This window comes from Dermacentor andersoni, chromosome 11, assembly GCF_023375885.2.
Source record: "Dermacentor andersoni chromosome 11, qqDerAnde1_hic_scaffold, whole genome shotgun sequence".
Taxonomy (NCBI): domain Eukaryota; kingdom Metazoa; phylum Arthropoda; class Arachnida; order Ixodida; family Ixodidae; genus Dermacentor; species Dermacentor andersoni.
Genome location: NC_092824.1, coordinates 499707 through 523117, shown reverse-complemented (window position 1 = coordinate 523117; position 23411 = coordinate 499707). Strand labels below are relative to the sequence as shown.

Genomic DNA, 23411 nt, shown 5'->3' with positions numbered 1-23411 from the left:
TATAAGCGACGACACGGCGCGCCATAAACATTGTCGGTACGTTGCCGCACTCGAAGGCTGCCAGTCGCACTTGCCGGCACTAACCCAAACTAAATGCGACTGCGTATACGGGTGTACTGTCGCGCATTGTTGTGTTGACTTGTTATTTAGCTTCCGAGGCTCACTGTTTGCCTCGTATCCCAAATGGGCAGCAAGCGGAAGCCACTTCGGTATAGAGCAGCGTAAACAACCGCCTTGTTCAGCTGCTAACGGTGTCAAATACTGGAATCGGCGTTTCCACGAGACAACTTCAAATGAACAATCATACACGCAATATCCTAATCTATTACTACTTTCTGGAACACTAATTTTGTTCACAAAGAGAATACAAAGAATGGTAAGTAGCGTAACAATTAACGCTCCCGTAGTACGGTCTCCTACTCGCTGTTTCTGAAAGTGCACGGTCGCTTGTATCAGGTCGACTCAGGAGTGATGCACAGGTGCTTACATGCACAAAGTGTGCATGTCTTGCTATGCTCGGACATGAATTGATGCCACCGACGAGTGGCTAGCATTGTATCTCAAGGCAACGATGAGTGGTCACCTTACCGTGCCGATGTAAACAAATGCACCAGTCGGTGCTTTGGACTGCTAACGGCGTCCTTATGGGATACAAATGCCGAAAGTCTCGCTCCACATCTTGTAATGAGTATGCGAATGGCTTCCACAAAGAGGAGTCATGATCAGCATCATCATCAGCCTGGTTACGCCCACTGCAGGGCAGAGGCCTCTCCCATACTTCTCCAACTACCCCGGTCATGTACTAATTGTGGCCATGTTGTCCCTGCAAACTTCTTAAATCTCATCTGTCCACAAAACTCCTTAAAGCACACCTTAAAAAGTATGGCTACGCCACCACCTTGGGAATCTCTGTCGTTACGGTAAATTCCATACCCTGCTGGAATGATTTTGACATTGTTGATACCTCAATGTAACCAAGTTTCAGTAATAATTATGATTGATTATTATATTACCATAGCAACACTTTCCCGACCTGCTGTTTTGTTAATTATACTATGTGCGTTCACGTTGAGACAACAAAATGTACTTTTAACAGTTGCACGTTCACTCGCGTCTGCGAGAGTGAACGTGCAACGATGGGCACTATTTTCGTTTGGGTACTGTCCCATTGAAACATTTCATTATCAATGCGAACTTTGTCGTATATCAAAATTACCTTTCCTCCCTGCCTTCTAATATCAGCCGTATTGTTACACAAGTATTTTCTTACTTGCCTCGTGGCTGCCGAGAAGTCTTCACCAACAGATATGTTCTTTTCTTTTTTTTTTAGCTTGAAACAGTTTTGAAGAATGTTCACTTTTTCACGGTGATCAATAAGTAAGAATGACTGGTCTTGGTTTATCTGGTTTCTTCCTGCCAATTCTGTGTATCCTTTCTACAAAGGACACCTGTACGCCTAGTGTAGTTTTGAAGAAGCCATCAACCACATCTTCCATCAGTTATGTAGACGTTTCGTCGCGGCGCTCAGGAATGCCAAATACAATTAGGTTGTTTCTCCTACTCCTGTCTTCAATGTCGACTAACTTTCCTCCCAGAGTTTTAATTGTTCTTTCCATATAAGCGATCCTCGTGCCTACCTCTTTTACTATTGCTGCTGATTCCTCCACCTGCTTAAGCTTTGCCTTGATTGCGTCCAGTCTTTCCTGCATACTCTTCTGACCACCTAGAAGTTGCAGTAGCAGCTCCTCAGTGTTCGGCACGGGTTAACCTCGACATCACCACATAGCATTGGCAATGAAACCAAGATATCCTGTACACTGTTGTGCCTGTACAACCAGCCCGGATTCCGAATCTACAAGATGCGGAATTTATCCTGCGAAAACGCCCTTTGGACAAACCCGGGGCTGCGCCGAAAGGCACAGCGCCCTTACTCTCCCTTGACAAGTCAAGATGCTGAGCCGCCAGGCAGCGGCGTCCTGAGGAGAAGCATCGGCGAGCGACATGTCCAACCATGCAACAAAGTGCTAGACAGCCCGGCGCCGTATTTCCTTCCCCCTGGAAGTCACCGCACACGGCAACTTTGAAGCGGGTGGCCAGCGCGGTCGCTGGTCGGACCTCTCGGACGACCGTTGAGTGCTGGCTTTTTATTGGGCCATTTGAGTGACAATCGTTTCTCGGGGCTTTGTAAGCCCCGCCGCCGGGAGAACCGGATCCACCGAACGACTGTGAGGCGAGTGTCGCTCTCGAGTGGAGCGAGATGTGTCACGCGTTGGAGTCTCGCCGGACGTCGCCGTGCGGGAACAGTCGTGTTTATTGTGAGCTCTCGGCCCCCGTGCCGATCCGATCTTGTCCTGCATAATGGCCTGTATATAGTGTATAAAGTCCCTTTCGTTATTGTCACCGATGCCTGACTCGGAGTCTTCGCTACCAACGCTCTGTCACGAAACGGGTGACGAGCGCTACGGGACCACCTCAAAGTCGTAACAACATACAGGTACACCGCACAGGCACTTTTGGGGCACGCCACCAGGACCAGGCAACAGTCACTAGTTTTTACTGTGGAAGAATTATTTCTGACCTGTGCAAGAAGCAGGAACGGGTTTGACGTGGTGTTGACCGGTGGCCCGCTGACATGCCCACTGAAGGGATCAGCGTACGACGAGCTTCTTATATAGGTCGTGGCTGTGGAACTTGGGGGCGGTGCCGTCGAAGTGTTGACGTAATGCAGCAGTCTTGGCACGCAGACTCCGTAAAGTCTGGCAGTGGTGACATGTGTTGCTCCAAGGGGCAGTCCATGGTCCAAGGGGCAGTGGAAATCAATTCAGATGGGGCTACATTGTATATTTAATCCATTAGCGTAAATCCCCAGTATCAGAAGTATCAACTGGGACTGTATGCAACGTTTTCTTTTTCGTTCTTTGTTTTAGTCAAGCAAGTACTTAGTACGTGAAAGTTTCGGTTCTTTCGTATGTTACTTCTTGAACGTTGCATATTATTACAATGATAGGCTCTGTAAACATATGAAAAAAGATGTTCGTCTACAGTGAATATGGCAAGGCAATTGCTCACCAAAGGTCGGTGAGTGATTGCTGTGGCAACGTCGAGGGGACAACTCGTCGGTTTTCGTACTGTACTCCTGTGACTGTTTTTCCCTTTAAACTTTGCGCCTATGCGTGATTGCGATTATGGCTTAATTTTTATATGCATGTACTTTATCATCATTGTAAATCTTTGTTTGTCTTACTAGTCTTACATTGTACTTTGCTCATGCATATTTTCCAGCTGTGATGAGAAAAAAATGTGTCCGATATACATAATAGGTGCTTGTCGTACTGTTACATCCATATTTTATCATTTTTGCACACATTGCAGTGGTGGATGGGCAAAGACTTCTTGCCAAGTTGTTAATGCATATACAGTGTTCTACTGACTTCCTATTCTGGTGTATAGTGCTTGAATTTGTTAGACAAAGGGGTTTACTTTATACTTGATTTCATTACAGCCGTGCACGACCCATATAGATTATGTGTGTTCTCTAGTAGGATTACATTTCTTTACTTTTTTTTCAAGTCACACGAAAAGTAAGGTACACAGCCCCACTCATTTGCGCCTGCATTCACAGAAACTGAATTACACGTGTTCATATAGCACAAATCTCACCAGTGGATCGCCGTTTAAATATTGCACAGTTCAACTCTTCGATACTAATGTCACCTGGATTATTACCAGCGCCATAATGCAGGTTTAATTTTAATCCAACCTCTTCTGTTATGGGTCAGCAGGTCATTCTGTTTGTTCCCACTCAAAGGTGAATTTCAGTGCCAAGTTCCACTTCTTCGCACGAGGAAAATTTGAGATGGTTTCAAGTTTTCTCCAGAGTGCCTCCAAGCAGCAGCGTTTACTAACTTAGCGTCGAGCTGCTTTCGAAGAAATTGGAAAAGGAAGAGAGGGAGGGAGAGAGAAATGAAATTTTTATTTTATGAGTCAAGCTTAGGAAAGGCATACCTATTTTAGTGCCGTGAGCTCGGGCTGCCTCTTGGGCAGCCCGAGCCCGGATTGCCCGGATTGTGCACACCCCAAGCTGATCCTTGAGGAGCTGGCAACATTTTGCTTGACTGTCATAAAAAATGCCTCTGGTACAGCGAAGTGCTAACGAAAGTTAGCTCAGAATGTGGCTCAGTAAATACGAATAACGTCATGAGTAAATCGAAAAAGAAATCCTTCGGTTTATTGTAACAATAAGCAGTGGCGTAGCCAGAAATTCCGTTCGGGGGGGCTCACGTTGCAGCTTGGCCTCCTCCTTAACAGGAAGCTTTAGCTCGGGTGCTCCTATCCAAATACATGTAGAAGGTGAATTCGTTTTTCTCGGCAACCATGGCACCAAATTTGTCGAGGTTTCTTGCATTTAAAATAAAAACTTAAATTCTACTGACTTCTGGTTTTGAATTGTTAATTTAGGTTGTCAATTCTTCATTAAAAATTGGCAAAAATAGAAAATTTTCACAAAACAAAACTATCACGTTTAAAGCTATGGAACTCAAAATGAAAAATAATATCACATTTCTATGAATCGCATCTAATAGTACATCTACAGCGGACAAAATTAGTATGCTACAAATGAATTTAAAAAAAAATTAGTATTATCGAAATACGGCTTTTGCAGAACCCTTGTACACCATGTAACCAATTCACATAAGATACAAATTGACATACCAAATTTGTCCGCTTTGACTCTTATAATAGATGCCGTTTGAAGAACCACGATGTCTGTTCTTGATGCAGAACGATTAGTTTGTAAACGTCTTGCTTCTATTCTTTTCGCACTTTAAAATTTTTCAAAATATTTTAAACAATTCAGGCCCTCGAACAGAATTCCGCTTCCAACAGATACTAGAATTCAACTTTCTCTCTCAAATGCAACAAATTTCATTAAAAGCGACCCAGGGGTTATGTCAGAAAAGCGTTTCTGCGTTTTACATGTATTTCAATAGGCCACGTTGGAGTTGGGCCTGAGCTAAAGCTTCCTCTTAAACAATTTGTCAAGGGATCAAATCATGAATAATAACTGCATTGCCCTTGCCAAAAATGCTGCAAACGAATTCTTGAACCCTACGCACTGTCAAAACAAGTAATATATGTATTTTTTTCATAGAAAGATATACTCGTATATGCGAAAAATTGTGCCCAAAATATCTAATATCAATGCTTCCATGTATTCGTCTATTTTATATGTGAAGAAAATATCACACGATCTTTAGAACTACATCAGTTCGAAACCAGCAAAGCAGTTCATGCCGCTGATATGAAAAATGTAAAGGCCATGAAATGAACAAGTTGAGGACAAATATGTCAATGAAACTTTGTCATTCAAGAACCTTGTTTACATTTTTGTACATATGCAACGGCCACGGAAAAATCTCAGTGATACTGTCATTTATTCCAGTGTATTACGCAGGAGCAGCTGTCACCAGTCTTGTATCGTGAGTAATTGCACCGAAATTATTGTCCCAACAGAGAGAACGTATATAAAGGCGTTCTGCAACATATACAAGGGCGAGTCAAATGAAAGTGAGCCAATGCGAATATATGACAAACGGGGTAACTTTTTTAATAGTAGTCTCCATGAGCATTTAGACATTTGTCCCATTCACTAAGGAGTCAGGTGATTCCCGTCTCACAAAACTCCTTGGGTTGCTGCTTCAAAAAACCTGCAACTGACTCTTTCACGTCATCGTCCGACATGAATCTTTTTCCCTTGAGCTGTTTTTCATTTGTCCCAAAATGTGGAAGTCGCAAGGCAACAGGTCTCAGCTGTATGGGGGATGTTGCAGCGTTTCCCACATCAACTTTGCCAGTTTTGTATTAACCACATTAGCGACGTGGGGACGGGCATTGTCATGAAACAATTAAAAATTAATTATAGGGTTTTACGTGCCAAAACCACTTTCTGATTATGAGGCACGCCGTAGTGGAGGACTCCGGAAATTTCGACCACACGGGGTTCTTCAACGTGCACCTAAATCTAAGTACATGGGCGTTTTCGCCTTTCGCCCCCATCGAAATGCGGCCGCTGTGGCCGGGATTCGATTCCACGACCTCGTGTTCAACAGCCCAACACTATATCCAGGTCGTGGAACAAGATGACCCCATTCGTCACTTTTCCACATTGTTTGTTTTTGATTGCGACATGCAGACGATCCAGCGTTTCACAATATCTGAAACTATTGATAGTCTCTCCGGCTTTAGCAAATTCTATCAGTAATGGCCCCTGACGATCGAAAAGAGGAAAGTCAACAACACCTCTCCGGAGGAAATAACAGTTTTGCTTTCTTTGGGGGTGGTGAATTCGAATATTTCCACTGTAAGCTTTGCCGGCGTGTTTCAGGCTTGTAGTAGTGGCACCATGGTTCATCCCCGATCACAATTGCAGACAAGAAGTCGTCACCCTCATTGTGATACCGGATCAGATGAGTCAAGGCAGCGCAGAACCTTCTTCTGGCAGTGGTTCAAAATCTTGGGCATCCATTGTGCACACAAGAGCCGATAACCGAGATGTTCATGAATTATGGCGTGAACAGAAGCATGGCTGATGTTTGCACGCTCTGCCAGTTCATCGATGCTTATCCTCCGTTCTTGTCTAATCAGCTCATCAACCTTTGCAATTGTGTTGGGGGTGATTGCACGGTGACTTTGGCCCGGTCTTGGATCGTCTTTGCAACTTTCACGTCCTTCATTGAACCGTTTGCTCCAACGCTTCACAGTTGCCAATGAAATGCAATGTTCAGTGTAAACATGCAGCACTACGGCAACTAATTTCTTTTGAGGATACACCCTCAGCTGAAAAAAACCTCAGAACACCCCGTTGCTCAACTTCTGCAGCGTCCATTACGTCACACAACCATATTCAACCCAGTGTATGAGAGCATTAAAGAACATGTATCCTCACACCTGCATGTCACTTTTGTAAATGGGAGATGCTTGTGTGCTACGCGTATGCCTCGCAGATAATGAACCGAACCATTATTGCGTGGGGTGGGGTGGCTCACTTTCATTTGACTCGCCCTCATACATTAGAGATGCGAAGATACAATGGAATATACAAATGCAACGATAGAGCTTGATAAAGGGCAAAAAAGTCACTGGAAACAAAGCTCACTGCATGTATACACACAACCTTGCAACAAGATATTTAAATATACGTATAAATCTCCAACAAATCTACGTATCTAAGCAAAAAGCCACTGTTATAATGTGTCAAACAAGGTAAATAAAGATGTTGCGCAATCACAGATTCACAGATCACAGAATCCTAATGCCCGCCCACCCTCCTTCCACTTCCCCCGATGTATAGCGTGTGACGGAAGGCGGCGCGCTTGCTCGCCGCTTTTTTCCTTTGCGCACACAAGGCTGAGCCAACATCGTCGGCTCACCCATTCCAACCCCCCACCCTACGCTTTCTCTCGCACATACACCATGTGGTGCAATGTCACGATGTTATCACTCTTAGACTTTTTATCAGAAACATGAGGGCGAAGGCGACGGCGGGAATGCGCCTGGATTGTCCATATAATTGCTATTGCAATAATATAATAAGAGTATCCGGCAACTGAAGCGTCCCGTGGCCCATTACTTTCCGCAAAAGAAGAAGTAACAAAATTGAACTTTCACCATGTGATAATTTGCTGCGCCGCAACAATGTGTTTTTTCTTCCTTTTGAGGGGGGGAGGGGCCACCGAAATGAACAAAGGCCACAATGTTGGCCACAATCGAATGCCTACTTTGTGCACCTAAATTGGCTACCTAAAAAAGCCCCATAAGCCCCCCCCCCCTCCCTTGGCTACGCCCCTGACAGATAAGTGTTGTCCAAATCCATGTCTGAGTGTCAGCTCACACTAGAATTCTTTATTCAGATCTTGAGCCGATTGTTGTGCTGGTTGCATGTGGCGGAACTAATTTTGGAGCCGAAAATATGCGGTGAGATTTCGACATCATCTACACTGTCTATAATACACCTGCAGAACATCGTCAAATGTTTTGGGTACATTTTTGGCTACTTATCGCTCACAAAAAATTTGGGTCTGGCTTTTTTTGGGCACATTTTGAGATCATTTGGCTATTTTTTGCTGGGACCATCTGACAACCTTGATGCAATGTCATGTGACAGACTGGCCACCAAAGCGAGCGAGGCCGGCTGCGCATGTGAAGTTCACCATAGATCGCCATGGCGACCCGTCTCTTTTTGGGTGTAGCCCATTTGTTGGGCTGCTGCTGTTTTCTTGCGTTCCTTCTGCATTTCAAAACGGCACCACTACACTATTGGACTAGAACAAGGTGAGAAATTTTGTTCGTCAGTCTGCAACGCAATTCAAGCAAATTTAGGCTTACGGCACAAAACCGAGGCTAGTGACGCAGTTAGCGAAATGCAGCTCAACTGTGGTGACTGTTTCGCGTGCACTGGATCTTACTGGCACAAGTTTGTGACACCCTCCCTGACCCCCAAAATTATTGTAATTAATTTCGTAACCTTTTGGGATACTTTTGAGGCATGCTCGCCCCGCCTGGGGTTGTGAAGCGGTTAGCAAAAAAGCAAGCCGGCCGTGGTGACAGTTGGGCGTGTACTGAATTGCAGGGGGACAAGTTTATGACGCCTTCTATGGCCCCGCAACAACATATACTTTCTTTTGGTACTCACGCTTGTTGAAAACACAATGAGCGATTGCAAAGAGTGATAACACGGGAGTGTGATGCTTGAGTCGGCAGGATGCGTAAAAGATAACGCCGAGGAGCTCAAAAACCAAGAACTTGACAATTCTGTCTTCTGATCGACTGAAAACGGGCTTTGCACCCACGAATTTGTCTTGAGTGCGACTAGAAGGCATTCGGCGAGCGTTTAACATCGTTTGGCTGAGAGCCTGCGTTGGGGTCAACTCTGTGTACTTGGCGTACCATCACGTCGACTGAGGCCAAGTTGTTTTTGAAACGCGCAGTCACCCGCGTATTTATGCTTTTAAAGTGCAGGAAATAATACCCGAGAAAGGAGGGTATTATATGCTTGTAAATCGGATGTTTTCTTCATATTTTATGGCATTGTTTGGGAGGAGTCTACTTACTACGAAATGTACGTAAACGTGAATTTATCTGTTATGCCGTGCATTCACCATTTATGCGCGCTTCGCCTCTATGTGCAATATTCCTGTTAGGTGAATATACCAAAATGATACATGCTTGTAATTTACCTTTTTTCAGCTGATGACATGTGGTGAAGCTTTGTATGGCAGCGACTGCTGCTTACCTGGTGTTACAACTTTTGATGAATGCACAAAAAGCCCGGAACGAGCATTCATATAGAGCAAAATAAACATTTCATCATTTCAGAAGACGTCTTGCATTAATGAAATTGCATGTGGCACAGATTTCGTGGAGGCTTGTAAAGATTGTTCAGTCATTTTTACTAAATAATAAAATGATTCCACGCCAAGGCCGCGCACTGTTTAGCAGTAGGAGCGAAAAATAAAAAGGAATGCCACGCCGATAAGCTGGTGTTCAAAATGTGCGCCCAAAACCGAAAACAGAAGATGTTAATCCTATCCACTTTGTGCGCTACAGTCAATTCGGCTGCTGGACTCTATGGGAGTGGCCGCTCTTGTTGAATCCCTTTCTCTATGCTTAAACCTCTGGACTTCTCGCAAGTGGCCGGTGCAGCCACTCCCGGCTGTTGTCACTGCTGTGGGAACGGGCGGCCGTATTTCGAGTGTACTAGAAAGTGGACCGAGCGGTGCCCCCTAGCTGAGGCGCAGTGCTGCAGTAGGTTCAGTGGGTGGGCGTCTGTCCAGAGGATCGGTATAGCGTAAAACTATTCCGATCTGTTTTTATGCCCATATGGGGAAAGCCTGCGCCATTTCAACCCATGATGAAGGGTAGTGGCGGATTTGTAATAAAAACATATTTGAATGGTTTTGCGTTATACCAGAAAGTTAAGCATCAGGTGCTTTGGAATTGACCTGGTCTAGCCATGTAGAATTGGCTAAAAAAAAAAAAAAAGTTGCAGTTTCGCCCGAAAGGGGAAGCATCGATTGCGATAACAAATTAGTAGACAGCTATACGAAGTAAGGATAGTAGTTTCATCGGCAGTACAAATGTGTAAACATTGGCATGGGGAACTGGCGATCGCAGCTCAATCTTGCGAAGAAAGCGAAGAGGCAGCGCGGTTGGGAGTGGTGATGGCTTCTACTCCATGGCCAAGTGCGTACATTGCACGGCCACGCGCGGTCGCGTGCACCGTATCTTAAAAGGGATCCGCAGACGGCTGGTAGCTTTGTGTGCGCTGTGTTCTAGCTGCTCTGGGGTCGAAGCGGTAGGTGGTACGAAGGTCACTTCGTTCGCTGCTGCTGCTGCTGCTGCTGCTGCTGCTGCTGCGCTTGCTAACACCATCGCTTTGACAGCGAGTGCCCGTGCTCATCAAGCGTGATGTTTGTGCGCTTGTGCTTGCTTGTGCGTGCTGACACCATGGTTGTTAATTCCCTTAGTGACTATTTTCAAGTTTATACGGCCAATAAAGTTGCTATCCTTACTTCGTATAGCTATCTACTAATTTGCTATCACATTGGATGCTTCGCCTTGCGGGCAAAACTGAGACTTTTTTAGCACTACTGTCGATTGCTGGTGATTCATGGTGAAATATTGTAATACAATCTGTAGTCTATTTTACACTATCGATAGGTTAAAAAACTGCCCATACTGTTAGTAGTAAAAAACTGATGGTTTTGCATAACTAGTGCATGAGTGTGCAGAACAAGATGTAGAATGTGTTTTGGAGCAGACGACAGAGCTTTGGCCCTGTGGCTGCTCTGTTGCCATGTTGAGTGATGCTCACTTGACGACTGTGCAGGGTAAAGCAAGAGCCGTGCAGCTCGGATGACGAGGACGACGACAGCAGCAGCAGCAGCAGTTCGTCGTCGTCGTCGTGCCGATCCCGCGGCCAGCAGCAGGAGCGCGCCACCACGGCGGCACCAGCGCGCCGGGGCAGTGGCGGCGGCCAGAAGCCACTCAACAGAGGTCGCTGGGACAAAGAGGAGGACGAGCGCCTCAAGCGTAGTGTCCAGGCCCTAGGCACGCACGACTGGGCCGCTGTGGCACGTTGCTTCTCGGACCGCAGCGATGTCCAGTGCCAGCAGCGCTGGCACAAGGTCGTCAACCCCGAACTTGTCAAGGGCTCCTGGTCCAAAGAGGTGAGGTTGCTACCACTTGGGCTCGTTCCACCCAAGAGCCCTGTGGCTTTTAACACACTTGGACAGGCTTTCTTACAAACACTGAAACGGTTCAAGACGAGTCTGATGCGAGTGTAGATTGCACAAATGGCCCGTCTTGCAGCCGATGATCAAGCCATACATGTAGACTGGTCTAGAGAAGGAATTCCTACTGGCTAGTTCTTTGTGATAGCTAGGAAGAAATGAAAATTTGCCATGTAAGAAGGGTGACATCACCAGCATTGTTGTAGCATTCTCCTTGGTGTGTAATATACTTGGATTTTGGTACCACTTTCTAAATTATTTGTGAGCACATCAGAGTGAAAGCTCAATTGTTATCTTATTTACCCAAATCTATTGGGCCTCTATTACACTCGCATACGAAACCAAAACTGCGTGTGCGGCGTTTGCAACAACCAATCATCAGAGGCAACATCATCTTCATCACACAATGGCAGCATAGCATGTTCTTGTGAAGGTTGGTTAGGGTGGTTGGATGGTCAATGAATAGTAGCCTGTTGAAGATTGTGTTCATGCGTTGCATAGCGAGTTGCCTATAAGTGGCAGCCACACCGTCACGAAGCAGCAATACGCTGAAGGTCGATCGCTGGACAAAGTGGTGGCTAATACGGGCGCCACGTGGTGCACCTTCGATCGTGATCAAGCCGGATCAGGGTGAAATTTCTTATCCGCGAATGGCTTCCTTGTGCAAGTTGCAGAAAGTAACCTGTCCCGGTCGAAAAATTTAATCACTGTTGAAAGTGCCGTCTTTGTCTCCCATATGAGCAGCAAGTCGAGGCCTGGGCTGCAATCCTGTACGGCACAAAAGACAACCTGCTGTGGTCCATTGACAGCAACAAAGCGCTTCCGTATAGATGAATTTTGCGAGTCCCGTGTTTTTTTATCACGGACGTAGAGGTGTGTTATAGTTTTCGTTTATAAATTGAATGCATATTAGATACAGGGGCACGTTAGAATTGGGTAAATACGGTTCCTGCTTGGAGTGGAAGATTGAGATAAGCATGTGACAATACCCTCTTATGATGGGGTTTTGTTGGGACGCCAGTTACTTGAAGCCTTGACCGGTGTTACTACTGGGTAGCCTGGCGTTGTCGACAGGTTACAGTCATTCTAAAAATCCTTTCTCTACGCTACAGGCTTCTAGAACACTGTTACCGAGATAACCCTGGCCCCTGGCTAACCGAGACATGCACAATGCTGTAGTGGAGAGCAGTTGACGTAGCATATGCGAGTCGCACAGTTCGGCAGCTCGGAGCGGTCTCTCGTTTGCTTGACGTTTCTCAACGTGCACGTACACGTTACTTCCCGTACACACCCGTACACGTTACCGGCACGGCAACTCGCCGCACGCTGTTTGCCGTTCGCAGGCCACTTTGCTCGCGAACGGCGAGATTTCCTTGCCGTAGAGAGGCTGGGACCGGGACCCATTCGTCCAGCAACCGTACGGCGAAGCGACCGTATCAGAGGCAACACTGAGGAGTCAGAGGAGTGGTCACTCTGCTGGCACCGGTGCGTGACACTGTGGTCACGTTCAGCGGCGCCAATATCGTCGCTAGGCCTTTTCCGGTTCACTTCAAAGCTAAAACTGACGGCGCTTCGGAATGAATCACCTACTCTCACAAGCCGCAATATTTTCTTACCGTTGTTGTCGCTCTTCGCAATAATTATAATAATCGTGATATGCACTTCGAGTCGGCAGTTGTTTACCTCTGCTAGCAGAGAACGCGTTATGCGCGAGCAGACTACGCAGTATAGTTTTACGTCACTATTTCTTGTGACGCACGTGACCAAGCGGTGTTGGGTTTCCTCTCCTACGACGTCATAGCGTCACCCGAAACCCAGGAACCGAAATCGATTGGTATAATAATGCTATTATTAAATTATTTATTGGGTATATATGAATCCCGCGGTGTGTATCGCGCTTCCTGAAGCAGTACGCAACGCTTGAATCGAAGAACACATGAACGAACATTTTCCTGTCTCCACCTCTTTAAATAGGCCTGCTAAAATCGTAGGCGGGAATTTGCTCACCTCAACGTCACGTGATATGTACTGAGTCCGGTCGGAGATGGGCAGCTGCTCCCTCTCTCCCGGGCGACGTTGCGCGTGTTTGCCTCCGCTGGTGGCAACCCGTGGGTCCAGTTTGGTTCGCGGAAATGAGTCCCCTTGAGTCGTACAGTTCGCGGAAGGCGGCCCTCCCTCCTGTCACGCACACATACAAAGGGGCCCGTAATCACTGTGGGGTGCCCGCCAGACCGGCAACCGCTCGAGACACACATAGAAAATTAGGGATCAATTCTCCATTACGATTAGCCATGGTCTTTCGGTCATCGTTTTCGCACGGGATGTTACATGCCAACCGTAACAGTTTTGAGATCAAGTAATGTGTGTTGCATACATTGCAATGATACACACGTTTGTGAACTTGCACCCAAACAAGTGCTATATACCATGTAAAGGAAGGCACAAGCAGCAAAAACTTTGAAACATGCAAGATATATCACAGTGGCCTTTTCAGTTGATGCACATAAGGGCTCATTCGTACTGGCAATATGCAGAGGTTGCGCGACAAAGATAGTTGCAAGTACGATCTCAAATGGTTGCTTTGATCGAAAAGTGACTGTTTTGATAATGAAATATTTAGCGTGCACAATCGACAAGGACACAGTGTAGGGGGACACACGTCTTTGTGTGTACCCCTTCGCTGTGTCCTTGTCGATTGTGTGTGCTAAATATTTCACTATGAATTCATGCCAACTCGCCCAACTATCAGTTCTGATTGTTTCGAGTCAGTTGCTCGTAGCTTGATATTTTGTTCGCATGACCACAATCGCAAAGCTTGAAAACCAATCGTGCTTTCTTGCATGGCTATGGTGGCATTAGCAGACGTGAGCCATAGCGTGAACAGCACCAGTCGGTCTGCCAACGAGCGTGCAGCATCAAAATCTTGTGATTAATGCCAATCTGTCTGGTTGCATTGATCGTGAACATTGATCACTGTTAGTCGCTTCTTGGTTGCTAGTTGCGGTCGGTCGTGCAACGAGCGCTGTTGTGAATGAGCCCCAAGTGTTTTGTTGTTGTGAAACAACCACGCTGATGCATAGGTTTGTGTGCAGGAGGATGACAAAGTGGTGCAGCTGGTGCAGAAGTATGGCCCCAAGAAGTGGACCCTGATTGCCAAGCACCTCAAGGGACGCATTGGCAAGCAGTGCCGCGAGAGGTGGGTGCGCACTTGGGCAGGGCAGGCAGTGGCTGGTGACGAATGACTGTGTCGGTGCCAGAGGTCGCCAGTCTGCGTGTGCAACAGTTTCATTTTTCTGTAGACCTGCTTTGCCGCAATTTACAACCTGACAACTCCAATAATGGCCTTGCCACGACAACTGGCATTACCATGGACGGTTAGGGCCTAAAACAGAAGTCGAACCAAGAGAATGTTTGTGACAGTTCAGAAGAAGACAAAAAATGAGAATACAGCTGTATTTATTCGGTTCTAGCGCGCCCTCGATTGTAACGTGCACCAATTTGCCGTGAATGAAAAGAAAGAAAAGTCCTTTGCAATATTGTGCACCTTATTCTTTCATAAAGAAATACAACTTACTCTGATTTGGAAAAACAAAGATTTACTCCCAATGCACTAAAACTGCGATAAATAAAAAAGTTGCACTTTCGCCCGAAAGGTGAAGCATCGATTGCAATAGTAAATAAGTGGACAGCTATATGGAAAGTAAGGATAGTAGTTTTATCGGCCCTATAAACTTTTAAACTCTCGTTTGCTAATTAAATTAATGAGCATGGTGTCACAGGCGCACAAGCAAACATGAATATGTTCCACTCAATGACCGCGGAAACTCTTTATGAGAATGCTGGAGTGAGGAGGTGCAGCAGCAGAAACGAGCAAATTGACCTCTTGCTTCAATGTGGCCTAAGCGACAACACAGCGCAGTGCGCCTAGATGCGTTGACTGTCTCCATATCGCAGATCGCTTTCAAGATAGGGGCCATGCGGCTGTGTCTGTGCAGTAGCCGCCAGAGTAGAACGCCTCCTGTTTGCGCCAGTCCCGTACGCAAGCTTTGTGAACTCCGAATGCCCGTGATGTGGCCCGATTTCCGTCCATCTCTGCACGTGATCACTTTCCCTTTCTTGGGGGGGGAGTGGGGGCTGTATGAGCTCGTTTGTTAGCACTGCATTTATAGTTTTGTATTGATCGGAGTATGTGCAGAAAATTTCGCTTATGCATCTTTTTTGCTTGCCTATGTTCGCTTATTCATCATCATCATTAGCTTATTTATGTCCACCGCAAGACGTAGGCCTCTATCTTCAATCTCCAATAACCCCTGTCTTGCACCAACCGATTCCACCTAGCACCCGCAAATTTCCTAATATCATCTCACCCCCTAGTCTTCTGCCGTCCTCTACTGCGCTTCCCTTCTCTTGGTACCCATTCCGTCACCCTAATGGTCTAGTGGTTATCTAATCTGCACATTACATGACCTGGCCAGTGCCGTCTTTTTCTCCTAATGCCTATTAGAATATTGTCTATACCCCTTTGCTCTCTGATCCAAACTGCTCTCTTTCTGTTTCTTAAAGTTATGCCTAGCATTCTTCGTTCCATCGCTCTTTGTGCGGTTCTTACCTTGTTTTCAAGCTTCTTTGTTAGTCTCCAAGTCTCTGTGCCATATGTCAGCACCAGTAAAATGCACTGATTGTATACTTTCATTTTCAGTGATAACGATAAGCTCCCAGTCAGGAGCTTGCGATGTCTGCCGTATGTGATTCAACCCATTTTTATTCTGTGAATTTACTTCTCAGGGTCAGGATTCCTTGTGATTAGTTGACCTAGGTAAGCGTACTCCTTCACAGACTGTAGAGGCTGACTTGCGATCTTGCAATCGTCTTCCCTTGCCCAGTTATTTATCATTATCTTAGTCTTCTGCATATTAATCTTCAACCCTGCTCTTACACTCTCCCTGTTAAGGTCCTCAATCTTTTGTTGTAAATCGTCCGCAGTGTTGCTGAATAGAACAATGTCATTGGCAAACCGAAGGTTGCTGAGATATTTGCCGTCGATATTTACTCCTAAGCCTTCCCAGTTTAATAGCCTGAATACTTCTAAGCACGCAGTGAATAGCATTGGAGAGGTTGTGTCTCCCTGTCTGACCCCCCTTTCTTTATAGGTATCTTCCTGCTTTTCTTGTGTAAAATTAAGGTAGCTGTGGAAGCTCTGTAGATATATTCCAAGGTATTTACGTAAGCGTTCTGTACTCCTTGATTACACAATGCCTCTATGACTGCTGGTATCTCTACTGAATGAAATGCTTTTTCGTAATCTATGAAAGCCATATAGAAAGGCTTATTGTACTCTGCGGATTTCTCGATAACCTGATTAATGACATGGATGTGATAATTGTAGTGTATCCTTTCCTGAAGCCAGCCTGCTCCCTTGGTCGACTAATCTTGCTGTCATGGAACACTGAGACCACTCCGTGGTCCCGAGGTACTTGCAAAATCTGCTGAACCCGCTCGGATGAAGACGGATGGTTACTTCCAACACCTGCTCCCCCAGGTGCTGCGGGGGCGTCCGCTGCCTCCTCCGAGGGCATTTCGTCGGCATTTGCTCGTTTTCGTGCTGCAGGATTTGGGTCCCCGTTATTTTCACGCTTTCGTCCGGTTGGCATTCCATACAGACTGCGGCTTAGTATGTGCTCCTCGACCACGTTCTTCGCACCCAAGCTGGCTGCGCCCAAGGCGGAGTGCCAACTGCCTGTTGATATAAAGTCCTTGAAAAACTCCTTTGTAGACGTCCGGTCGGCTGCAAACATGTCTGTGTCGCTTTGCACTCTTTCGTACGCCTTGTCGTGCCGCTTGGCAATGCGGTCGTCCTCTTCCACGGGGGTCCTTCCTTTGTGGCTTTCGGGGCCCAAGTAGTGGTGTCCTGGAAACAGCATCACTGCGTAAAGTAACAACATACGGTAGCGGTAGTGACTACATCACCAGCATCATATTAGACGCATAACTTAAGACGCATCTATTTAACCTAACCTAACCTAACCTAACCTAACCCAACCCAACCCAACCCAACCCAACCCAACCCAACCCAACCCAACCCAACCCAACCCAACCCAACCCAACCCAACCCAACCCAACCCAACCCAACCCAACCCAACCCAACCTAACCTAACCTAACCGTTGCAGTTGTAAAAAAATGCAAATCTTTACAGGCCCTACATGCCTAAGAGATCCGCTAATTTGTCCACCCTTTGCGGGTTTTGCTGATTGTCATAGGTTGCACGACACAGTGTCAATTCTCAGTGGCCCTAACCTCCTGTTCCCGAATTTCACGCTTGCACCCGGTCTTGAGTGCGCCTAGGTACACAATGTATTTTCGCTGAATTTAACAGCACTTAACACTTGTTCATAAAAATAAAAAAGGGAAAAGGTTTTCAGAAAAGGCCCCGAGTTGCGTATGATCCGCTCGTCGCGTCTGCTTGTCCCTTAACGTCTGAGAACCAAGTGCTCCCGGGTAGCTATGCAGAATGGTGAGTTGCGCCGCTGTCTGAATATTCACACCGCTGTCTCAATACCCCTCTGAGATTTCCACAAAGCAGGTGACCTTGACGGCTCCCAATGGGGTCTTCATCTTTTCTACAGCTTTGGACAGTGGTTATACTAGAGATAATGAAAGGGAGGAAAAGGGGGGGGGGGGGGTAACTGACCTTGTAGTTTTTTCTGGGAACGCAGCGAGCCTAAGCGCTAGGGTGTTGAGCATTGTATGCCTCATTTAACCTACAGTGGTGCCTTTTTCGATCAGTCAGGCATGGTTTGAACATTTCACGCTTGTAAGAAATTGACAGCTCGACTACCGCCGCGGTTGCAATGCACATCGCGGGAGTACAAACGAAACTAAGCAAGAAAGAATAACTGCAGATGTACCGTATTTACACGATTGTAAGTCGACCCCCCTATATACAGCTATACAAAGTAAGGATAGCATTTTATTGGTCGTGTAAACTGGTAAACATTTGCTTACTAAATTAACAAACATGGTGTCATGCACACATGCAATTGTGAACACGCCACTTGAGCACCGCGTGCACATGCTGTCTCAGCGCTCGAGTGAGGAAGTGCGACAGCTGCAGCGAGGGATGTGAACTTTGTGCTACCTCTTGTTTCAATGCGAACTAAGCAGTGGAAACACGGCGCACACGAAGCTATCATCATTCGCACATGCACTGTCCCCATCGGAGATAGCTTTCAAGATAGGGCCCAGGCGACCGCCATATGCAGCAGCTGCCGGAGTGGAACCCACCCTCTCCTCCCCTTCCCCGGTGCCTTGCGTACATGAGATTGAGTCACCACCCTTGGCTCATCCTTGCACGATTTCACTCGCACATATAGCATACGGCACGCAGCGGCAATGTTATCATCCTTGAGCTTTATAAGAACACCACGGTGATTCCAACGATGATGGCAGAAGTGCACCTGGTGTGTCCGTATTGACACCTGTACTTATTTATCCTTTTCTTGGGGACTGCAGTTTACCCACTTACAACTTCATCACTCAGTGCAAGTCGTGCCCGCACGATTGGAACTTACTGGAATGTTATCACTGGTTCTATCCATTCTCTTTCGTCACCGAAGCTTCTGTAATCTGATTGCATGTGCGACGCGAATGGTGTAGAACTTTCTGGGAGATACGTGGGCACCAGCAATTACTCTGGAACCTTCGATGACTCGTGCATAAAAGCCAACGCACTTGGCTGGCATATCAGATTTTCGCCGATCGCCGACTGTGTTCACCGCTATCGTTCTTTGAGTGTAGCCTGTTTTTGAGGGCACAGGCTTGCCCAATTAAACTTAGTTCCTTCAGTCACAGTTTCGCTACTGTGTTCTTTACCGTCACTACTACATAACAATATAATTGCTATCACACTAATAAACCATCGTAGTTTCATTTCTCTCATTTCTCCGTATAGTTTGTTGCTGAAGCGTATTTCCAGGGACTTCACTCACACTGCCGAGAGATTAAAGAAAGATGTATTTATAAAATGTGTCTGCGGTTATTTTTAGAAGCTTCAGACACACTAATGCAGAATGGATGTTTCTTGTGATTGCTACCACAAATTAAAAATCTACAGGCACTACAGTCGCGGACCGTTAATTCGGACCTCACAGGGACTGCGAAAATGTCTGAATAAACAGGTGTCCTAAAAAGCAGATTAAGGGGGGAGGCTACACTTGAAATACTACTTTTTTATTTGTGGACAGATCTGAACGAAATTTTCACACTTTGTGTATTTTAATATGCAGATTCTAAAAATATAATTAATTTCACCATAGGATAAGTAGTTTCTGTTATACTCTAAAAGCATTGTATAAGCTGGGTCCTTTGTTTGGAGGAAAATTAGCATCTACACAAAAAACCCTAACACAGTAATTTGAGTATAAAGACTATCTAGAATGTTCAGGGAGTGCCATAAGGTATTAATTAATGTTCTAGGCTAATCTGAGCAAGAGTTAGAGCTCATCAAAGTTGTGAGAAAAAAACACCATCTTGACATGTCAAGCATGTGACCCATTTCAAAAACTTTTTGAGAAGAGTACTGCTTTTAAAAGGTGCATATTGCGTACTGCATACATTTCTCTTTCTGGCAAAAAAAAAATTATGCTGATAGCTCAAATAGGACAGAAGCTATTTTACCTCCAAAATTGGAAGTCTGTCAAAATTGTTGTTTTGAGAAATCAAGGAAAAACATTCTGCAATATCTTTATTGAGAACATACCAATAAAATCTCAAGGAAATTCACCAGGGGCATAATCTGGATGCATCCTATCTTTATGCCGCTTTTTGGCTAGCTTCCTTGCGCTCAAAGAGGCTTCTCGCTCCTTGCTGGAGTTAGCACTTCGATGGCAGTCTTTCTCCTTTGCTCGCTGAGATGCAGTGCCAGGAATACATATTCATGTGTAGCTGCTGTAGAATTGCAGTGGACGCAATCAGGTTCCCAGTGTTGAAGCGTAGGACAGCTTCCCCAACAGCAGCTTGCACAGCAAAGAGAGATGCATGCTGTACCTGAGTGAATGCTGTACCTGTACCTGAGTAATCACTGAGTGAAGGCTCTCATTCGAATTCTGTGTCCTGCCTCGCTGGTATCTCTGGAGCAGGGATTTTTCAGATAGCCGCGTATATACAGGCAGCATTGCTTCTGCCACATGTTCTGGCAAGTTGTAGTGGTGCCTAGGTTCAGGCTCTCCCTTTGCTCTCGCAGCATTGTGACGACAGAACATTGTCAGAACACTGCCGAGTGCCTGTACTCCTTGGCGGGGTCCTTGAAAGCATCACCACTATCTAGCCGCACCCGGGACACAGCACGAGTGCAAGGAACTCTTGTACGACGGATAAATCCACGATTGCAAATTCAGTTCCGCTGTCGTTGACGTCCTCTCTCGTGTCGACACCCAGCAGCGTGAACTTTCGTTCCATTGCAGACTGCGACGCCAGGCACGTTTTCCAGCGCTTGATACTTTCTTCAGTCGTGAAGGAAACGGTGCCTGCACGATCTGTGCCAACACGCGTAACGTGGGCGGGCGAAGTGTTGACGCTAGACGTGCCGGTTTGCAGCTCGGAACTCGATCGGGTAGAATGTCAAGGCAGACCGGCAACTCGGCGAGTATGACAGGCCTAGCCGCCTTCCGTCGCGCATTCCACAGCCGCTTGACGCGTAGTAGCCTTGAGACGACGATCTTTTCCAGCCATCCGAGCACCTTATCAAACGTCGTCGTGAAGCAAGCGGCTGAACAAACGTAGACAGCGGCGCGATGAAACCAGAGATAAACAAACGTAGCGAAACGCGAGAGCGGTCGAGCGCGCGCCAAAGAGCGCCGGACCAATAGGAGCGAGGCGCGCGGGGGGTGTGCGCGCTTTGGCCAATCGGCGGCACGGACGCATCCTTCAGAAATGACGCGATAGCGTCGGTTTCCCTTCGCCGACGCCATTTTGAACTGGCGCAAAATGCGCACAAAGAAAACAGCTTCAAAACAAGCGCAAGATGGCGGCCATCGGCCACCGCGTTCGCAAATGGCGACGGCGCGAAGTTTTAACATTTTTGACCAGATTTTGCTGATTTCGCGTTCACCCTGGCCCCTTTATGCGCGATTTTTTATTGTTTTCCGATTAAATTTAGCTTCTAGATTTCGCGGAGGGATTCTTGAATGTATAAACGTAGCGAAAATGCACTTTTCCGAAAATCGACTTTTTTGTGATTTTTTGCCGTTTCAAGACCCGCGTCCCCCCTTAAGGGAAAAAAAATGAAATCCTTTATTTCCATGCACTTATTCGGGCTCGGCAGTAGGCTTGAAGAAATCATGAATGCACCATTTCACGCTGTTCCGTTTACGCGCAATCAGATAAGTCTGAATCTCGGACAGGGTCGTACGGTCACTATAGGCAGCTGAAAGCACAGTCACTGCTTGTACAGGCTCCGCATGCGACGGCAGCGTAGCACATGGTGCGTCATCTTCTGACTCGGTCATCGTCCGGCGGTGCAGCAGAAACCTGACGAATGATGTCGCCTTTGTCGAGTTATGCGCATGTCAGTACAGCAGTGTCAGCATCTGTGAAACTGTCAAATGAGATGTTGTCCGGAATCGCAAGGCAACCACTGCGAAAGTCTCGGCAGAACATTTTCCGAGTCTGTAGGGAGCACATCGGGAGGCGACAAATCCCCCGGCACCCGCTTGCCGGCATTCCCCAGCGCAGTCTGCGCGGGCACTGTTGGCGCCATTAGACACTTGACGTGATGTTTCTGTATGCCACGTTGGATCACCGGAACCTCGACACAGCACACAAAGCAAACACCACCATGCCAACACCAGTCGCACAAACGAAAAACGTGACCTACTCGCAGCGTCGTGCGTGAAGAAACAAATCAGCTGCTGGATTGTCTTGACATGGCTTACAAAGCTGAAAACGGAACTGCTGTAGAACCACTCTATCGAACCAGGCAGAAACGATGATGAGCAGGGATTTGCAGTAGCGCCACGTCGTGGGGCATCAAGGAGGCTCCGTTCAAAACAAAAATGGCGTTCAGCAAGTCGAACCATGCACCGGTCAGAGTCGGTGCATGGTGCTCTCGATCGAGTTGGCTCGAGGAGTGTCCGAAAAATCGGATGAGAGGTTGTAAGGTGTCCGAACTTTCGGAAGTCGTTATACATTATAGTCTATGGGGAGAATGGCGGTGCCGCGAAGATGACCGAATAATCGAGCATGTCCGAATTTGCGGAGTCCGGAAAATCAGTCGGCGACTGTATTACCAAAATTCACATGTGCTACATGCTTGCAGTATCGGTGCAATCTGCTTCAAAATTCAACTTAAGACATGGTTTAAGTCAGTTGCAGTACAGTAATTACAGTGCAGTCCACTTATAACGATATCGATAAAGACGAAAAATATGATCGTTATAACCGATGATCGCTATATCTGGACTGCAGTTATAAAAAAAAAAAAAAATTTTTTTTAAACGCGTTTGCGCTCTTTACCTTTGCAGCTCTGAACTCGAATGCGCTGCTTGCTCTAAAGAATAGATGATGTATACAGTAGGCCGTGAAAAACAAACTTTATTTCTAGCGCCAATGACCGTGTCAAGGATTAGGCGCGCCGAAATAGTCCGAAATCTGCACTTGCTTTTGCGGCAGCTTCAGCTTCACAACCGCGGTGTGCATGGATTCCAGCTGCTGCGCGAACACTGGCGGCAATCCTTTAGCATGCATAAAATCAATTAAGGAGTCGATCGACGACAGTGCACTTTGCGTGGACATCGTGGTCGAGGTCAAGGAGCCACTGTCGATCTCGTTGTCACTGTCGCTGATGCCGTCGCCACCGTCGCACAACTTTGCGTCTGTCGAGACAGCACATCGGCGATCGCCTCGTCGGTGACCTCATCGCAGAACGAGGCAGCACTGTCTGCAGTCAAAAACTCCTCCTTCGACACACCACCTGTGTCACCAGTAGGAACGAGCTCCCAGAGCTCGGTTATGTCAGCGACTTCCACCGGGTCGGTCTCAGCGGGTTGGGGAAGTTCGTCCTTACACACAAAGCCCGCCTTAAGCCATTGGTGATGAACCACTGGTAAAGCGCCTCTTCAACATCG

General features: G+C 46.6%; 1 protein-coding gene across 8 annotated transcripts in view; it reads left to right on the top strand.

Annotated features, from left to right (window-relative positions):
* The window catches only part of LOC126517477 (myb-related protein B-like), a 293223-nt gene that overhangs the window by 56171 nt on the left and 213641 nt on the right, over positions 1 to 23411 (top strand). For 7 of the 8 annotated variants that reach the window (XM_072285350.1, XM_072285347.1, XM_072285352.1 and 4 more), the window contains 2 exons: positions 10889 to 11228; positions 14384 to 14487. In XM_072285350.1, coding sequence (XP_072141451.1) covers positions 10889 to 11228; positions 14384 to 14487 — 444 coding nt within the window. Of the gene's footprint in view, positions 1 to 8164; positions 8332 to 10888; positions 11229 to 14383; positions 14488 to 23411 lie in introns of all 8 variants that reach the window. The other variant, XM_072285351.1, reaches the window with a different exon arrangement.